This window comes from Sceloporus undulatus, chromosome 4 (assembly GCF_019175285.1).
Source record: "Sceloporus undulatus isolate JIND9_A2432 ecotype Alabama chromosome 4, SceUnd_v1.1, whole genome shotgun sequence".
In the NCBI taxonomy this organism is placed as follows: domain Eukaryota; kingdom Metazoa; phylum Chordata; class Lepidosauria; order Squamata; family Phrynosomatidae; genus Sceloporus; species Sceloporus undulatus.
This window is the reverse complement of record NC_056525.1, coordinates 218,303,663-218,309,912: the sequence shown is the minus strand read 5'-3', so window position 1 is coordinate 218,309,912 and position 6,250 is coordinate 218,303,663. Positions and strand designations below refer to the sequence as shown.

Here is a 6,250-nt window from a genome sequence, read left to right as displayed (position 1 = left end):
TGCCATGTTATGCATTTCTTTTTGTACTTTATATTCTTCATGATGTAGTCTGGATTTTTTTTGTGTGTGTGCTATTATTCTATTGTTATATTAGTGTGTTGTAATTGGGGGTATATTTTTGTAGTTTTCCTGTTGCCTTTACTTGTAATCCGCCTTGATTCCATAAGGAAAAGGCAGAATATAAATAAATAAATAAATAAATAAATATTATTATTATTATTATTTTACTACACCCAAGTACTCCTAGGATATGTCTACAAGCATTTTCATTTTAGGCGCTTAGGTCAGTTTGTACAGATAGTGCTTGTTACTGACCTTGACTTATGTGATGGAGGCTTGTTTGTCTCCCAGGCTATATCTGCATTGTTTAATTAGATCAGCACATTTTTACAGCTGTCAGCATTTTTATTTCTCTGGAAGGCTAAACCCCCTTACTCTTTTACCTAACAAATCAGCAAAATTGTCAGCTACAGTACCCAAATTCCAGAATCCTTTTGTTGATGAAACATGAAACAGAGTAGCTAAACAAATGACATGCTTGTCTATAGCCTGTAGGCGATGGTAGCTAGCTTGACATGTATATCTAAAATGTATTTTCCCCCACTGAAAAACTGCTTTTAAATAGTTTTTTGGTATGTGGTCATTTAGGCACTACAATCAAATATGGTGCTAGGAGATGCACCACAAATAATGAATGTCCTATTTGGAAAGTAGCTAACATCTGAAATGTTATGGAAGTCCTTCATCTTTCATTTCAGCATCAGATTAGGGACGTTTTCTCAGACTCTATGAAATCACATCTACCTGTTAAACTTTCCACATCTTCAATGGCTCTTGCCCTCAGAATAGAAAACTCGTTAGATGTAACTACCTCCTTTCTGCACTTGGATAATTTTCTCCCTAATATATCCAGCTCTATATGTGCAACTCTTATACTCCTACATTGTTCCAAATCCACAAAATTCTAAAACCAAATACAAATATGCTTAGCATAATGACTGAGACACACTAGGCATATAATATATCCCAAATAAATGCATGGTTTTAGTTTTGTAATATTCAAAGTGACACTTTGCTGTAACTTAATATCCCTTTAAGGCATGTGATTAATCAGATATTATAAATACAAAAGTACCAAAGTCATCCAAAATATTGGTTTTGTAGCATACAAAATGAAAGAATAATACTATACATTAATATTTACATTGTACTACAAATGAATTTGTCTTTTGTGCAAACATTTCATGGACCAATTGGTTCCCAGCTAGATTTTTTTTTCCTTTTCATTTATATAAGAAATCGTTCATCCACTAGAGTTTTGGATGCCAAATTCTTCTGTCCAACTGAATTCCGAATGAATCTAAAAATCTGAACAAAAAAAACCACAATTTCAAATGTTATGGCACAAATTGTACAAAATATTGTCTGAGTAATAGAAAATGCTTAAATGACAGGCTGTTAGATAAAGATGCTTTTAACAACAACAACAACAACAATAACAACAACAACAATTTATATCCCATCTTTCTTCTGATAAAAGATCTCAAGGTAGTTAAGAATATATTAAAACAATACAAAAGCATTAATACAAGTATAAATACAATATTTAAAATTTCATACATTGGAACTTACTACTAGTATCAGAATCTTTTCCACTGCCTTCTCTAAACATCCTTCATATTGGAATACCTTTATTATGACTGTCCGGTTAACATTTCAACAGAGGTGTGTGAGAGAAAAGGGGGCAAATGTATGTGTGGATACTTACATTGATAAATTACTCTGTAAATTTGGAAGAGATTTCAAAAGCAAAATCCTAGCTTAAGAATTTAACCCTATAAGCTACTGGACAATATACAGTGCTCCAATGTCAAAAGGAATCAGTCATATTGTAATCTGACTATGCTCTCATCATAGGCATAGAACCAGAAGCCACAAGCCACCACTGACGTGCCTTGACAGCAAATATTCTGGTTCCCTTGAGGTTGCATGTAGCTACTATGCAAGGGCTTTCCAAAGCTGGAATAGGGTCTAATACCAACAGTACTCTTGTACTAAAACTGGGTTTTACAATCTTATGAACTGTTATCCCTAGATTAGATTACAGGGCTGATTTTATCCTCTTTTAATCTGAGAGACTAAGGGGCAAAACAGACCACCCCGATAGTGGCTCCATGCCGCCCCTGGGAGTACCAGATCAGGCCCGCAACAACCACATGCTATGGCCCCAATCCAGTGCTTTGCCAGCCCAAACATAGCCGGCAAAATGCCGCCCTTGTTGCCGCTGCAGTTTTTAGGAGTTTCTTTGGCACAGTGCATCTACAAGCTGCACCAAAGACACACCCTTTCACTGTCTGCCATGTGGTCAGGTTGATAGCATGATGTAAAACATTGAACACCATTCTGTTTAACCCCTTAGCCTTCTTGAAAACTGTAGTAGCAATGCGGTGAAGCATCCTAAGAGCTAGTTACTATTGCAGTCAAATTGCCTCTATTCTTTGATTAAGGCAGTTTTTATTGGGGCATAGGGCAGTATCAGGTAGTTCTGTACTCTTTGCTGAACAAAGAATGCTGTTTGCAAGAGCCAAACTGAACTCATACAGTCAACTTGCCCACTGTCTGAGTCAAATAATGAAAGTACCAGTTTCTATAACTATCCCTCCCTTTGGAAGATAAGCCAGTTTGGGCACAAATACTACTTTAATATTTTGATAGGCATAAATACTACATTAATATTTGTAAGAGAAACTCCAACAGATTCTGAAATAATTATTTTCCTTTCCTTTCCAATGTATTTTTCTGCAGTAACCACCTGTTATTCTATAGGATCTAGCAATTTTAGGGAATTACAGCAATGAAGTTGTTTTCTATCTGTACTAATAAATCTTCTGGCTAAATAAGAATACACGTAGGCTTCAAACACAGAAACACAAAAAGTACTTTTGGTGCCATTCCACTAAGGATATTTACCTCTTGTTGTAAATATGTAAGAATAGCGGCCAAAACGAAACTTTGGGTAGACATATCCACAATAGTGAAAAACAGCATATCAAAGATGAGAAGTGTAGATTCATTGCCATAAAAAAGAACATCACTGAAAGAATGTCCTTCATCTGCAAGAAAGAAAACGACCTTCTGAGAAACCTGTATAAAAATGAGAAGACTACTAGAAAATGGATAAAAATGACTACAAATATGTAATGTGCCACAGACATATGCACCACAGTAAATAAATGAAATTATTTATAAAATGCCTCCATAAAATATGAACTTTTTAATTGCATACAACTGAAGTAGCCAATAAGGCAAAATGCCATATTGCCTTCTCTATCTGCTGGGTGCACCACTAAATTGAGAATAGGCCCCTCCTTCTCTTAGAGGCTGTGGGAATGAACCGTCCCAGGAGCAGAGGAGGAAACCAACGATCATGATCACCCCCTTCAATTATGAACACCTCCTACTTTAAATACACATATTGCCAGCTTACTATATTAATGATCTATTGCTATTTCTATTGGCATTACTTAAGCCACTTTGGAAGCAGGATGAAAATATTTAACATAATAATAAAATTAAAGGCACTAGGGTATTTAATGCTCTGTAACCAGTTATGTATTTAATAACTTGCCTTGTTAGCATAGGCAACTAGAAATTCCATGCAAGCAAGAAAGTAGGCATCTTTCCAATCCTTGTCTATCAGCTCACTTGCTTTTTATGGTGACTGTGGAGAAGCTAGCTAGCAATGGGATTGCTATAAAACGGTGGATGCTGAATGGACTACTTAATTCCATCTCTGCCTGTCCCCTGGGTAGGAGCTAAATTTTTGCATCATGCTCCTAAGAGGCTAACAGCCTATGTTTCCAGGTTGGCTATGGAAGATGGGTTTTCCCCCTCTTAACAGGCTACTGACATTGCTTGCAGACTAGTAAGGCCCGGTACATATAGGCAGGAAGGGGCGGTGAGACTCCGCCCCTTTCTGCCCTGGATGGAGGCTGCAGCAGACAAATGCTGCAGCCTCTGTCAGGCCTAAAAAGAACCCGCTCCTGGCGGATTCTTTTTGCGCCAGGTGCCATTGGCACAGCTCGCACACGATGACATCTGCACGGATGAGGATGGGGGCAAACAATTATGGTGCCTGGGCAGCACGGGGAGGGTTGTAAGAGTGGGGATGCTCAGCCCTCACCCCACCCACAGACCGGTGCTTTTCGCCTGCTTGTACTGGTCTTAAGTTTTTAGGACTCACTCACAAAGCTGAATCAAACCTAACTACTTCATAGATAAGCTTTAGTTGTACTAGCACATCAACTGATGCTAAAGACTGGTCATATGCTTGGTCATCTTATTTGATTATTCCTGCCAAATGCCGTTCATCTAGTTTCACAAACTTTAAGATGAAACAGAACAAGCATTTTGAGGAAGGATAATTTATTTCCTCTGATCTGAAAGAGCAGTTTGACACTGTTGAGAGAGAAGACTTTGAAGGAAGAGCAGTTTCTTAAAGTTTTGAGATTACAGAAATTACAGTGGGAAAGCTAAATCAATCTAAAAGGAGCTACTAGCCAGGACAATATATGCAGGTCAAGATTTACTTATGCAGATGGGTACTGATAATCTTCCCTATTTGAGGTACATCTTAACTTTCTATTACTGTGTGATTTATTAGTCCCAAAGAAATTCTTTCTTTCTAAGCATGTGGATAAAGAGATTGCAGAGTTTCAACTCTATATTGTTCTCTTTGTATTCTTATGCATATTCTTTACACTTGTTCTCTCAAAGAAGATACTGAAGCTCAAACAGGAATAAACTATTAGGGAGTCAGTTGCTTGTAAAAATAAAAATCTGAAATCAAGTTTGATAATACCATTGTAAAAGATGCTTTTATCCATTGGTTCCATAAACTCCATTCCTAGGATTCGCTCTAACAACAATTTATCCCTTACAATGTAATCCATTTCCTTATGAACCTGTAAAAGGGAAAAACACAACAATAACCCATCAGAAAACTAAAGAATCTTTGCTGTACAAAACTACTTACAAAACAGAAAGGACAAATACTATTTATTTAGGGACTTGTGGCCCTTTTCACTTCAGAATGAAGACACAAATCACAGAGACCAAAGTCTTGCTGAAACAAAAAGTTTTTCAAAAGGCAATCTAAAATCAACAATAGGGAGTGAGATGGATTCAACACAGCAGGTAGTTTCATATCCTGGCCATCAGAATGGAGAACACCTTGCACAAATTGCATAAAGAAAGCATTTTCGAAAGGAAATTGTTTTGGTGTTGACTGCAAGGCAGTGAATCCAATCCTGCAAAGAAATACAATGTAGTCTAGTAAGAGGTGTATAGTCTCACATAAAAGAAATCACAGTCTTCCATAACAACAACAAAATAAATAAATCACTATTCCATTTTTTAATTAAATGTCAGTTGTAATACATACGTGATCAATAAATGAGCCTAGGAATTTATTCATGGTATGGTATGCCTTAGTGCTTTGTTCAAATGTAGTTGCAGGGGAATTCAAAAGCCTAACTGGGCCGTGTTTCTGAGAGGGACAAAATGAACAAAACAACAACAACAAAAAAAGAATTTAAACTTGCATATTTAATTTCATTTTTGGTATAGAAGATATTCAAAATAGTTTGGAAATATCTGGTGCTCCCTGCTTGAGACATTGATGGCTTGCAATGGAATATTTGATTTTTCTCTTTTTAATTTTTTTTTTAAAAATACATCCAGCCCCCACTTCCTCTCCTCCATGACTTTTCTGATCAGGAAAATGAAGCTAGCTCCTGACCGAACTATGTAGCTCATGGACCTGCTCCTCAATCTACACAGCTCAGTTAGGAAATGTCAGGGATGATGGGAGTTGTAGCTCTTCACCTCTGGCTCGAACTCACCACCTTGTTACGCACCGCGCTGACCAGTTTTGGCCAGTGGTTAAAGCTTTGCTTTAAAAGCAGCAGAGTTACAGAGAATAGGCTGAAGACCCTGACAAACTCTCCAAGCCTTCTCACTCTTGCTTCCACAGAAGTCTTCACCCTTCTTCAGGATCCAGCTGGCTCTTGTAGCTTCACCCAAGACACCAGACAACTCAGTAGTCTTATATAAAAGATCTACTGTACTTTATTCTACTATATACAGCTCCAAAACTCTCCAATACAACAATACTACTCACTACTACCCACTCTACTACCCACAAAATACATTGGGATTCATAGTCATTATTATAGTCATTGCAAGATAC

General features: G+C 37.2%; 1 protein-coding gene across 2 annotated transcripts in view; it reads right to left on the bottom strand.

Annotated features, from left to right (window-relative positions):
* Positions 1 to 1,015: 1,015 nt before the first annotated feature.
* The window catches only part of TMEM67 (transmembrane protein 67), a 29,976-nt gene continuing 24,741 nt past the window's right edge, over positions 1,016 to 6,250 (bottom strand). For both annotated transcript variants that reach the window (XM_042461977.1, XM_042461978.1), the window contains 4 exons: positions 5,444 to 5,548; positions 4,862 to 4,964; positions 2,971 to 3,113; positions 1,016 to 1,368 (listed from right to left, as the gene is read on the bottom strand). In XM_042461977.1, coding sequence (XP_042317911.1) covers positions 1,288 to 1,368; positions 2,971 to 3,113; positions 4,862 to 4,964; positions 5,444 to 5,548 — 432 coding nt within the window. In that variant the 3' untranslated portion in view covers positions 1,016 to 1,287. The remainder of the gene's footprint in view (positions 1,369 to 2,970; positions 3,114 to 4,861; positions 4,965 to 5,443; positions 5,549 to 6,250) is intronic.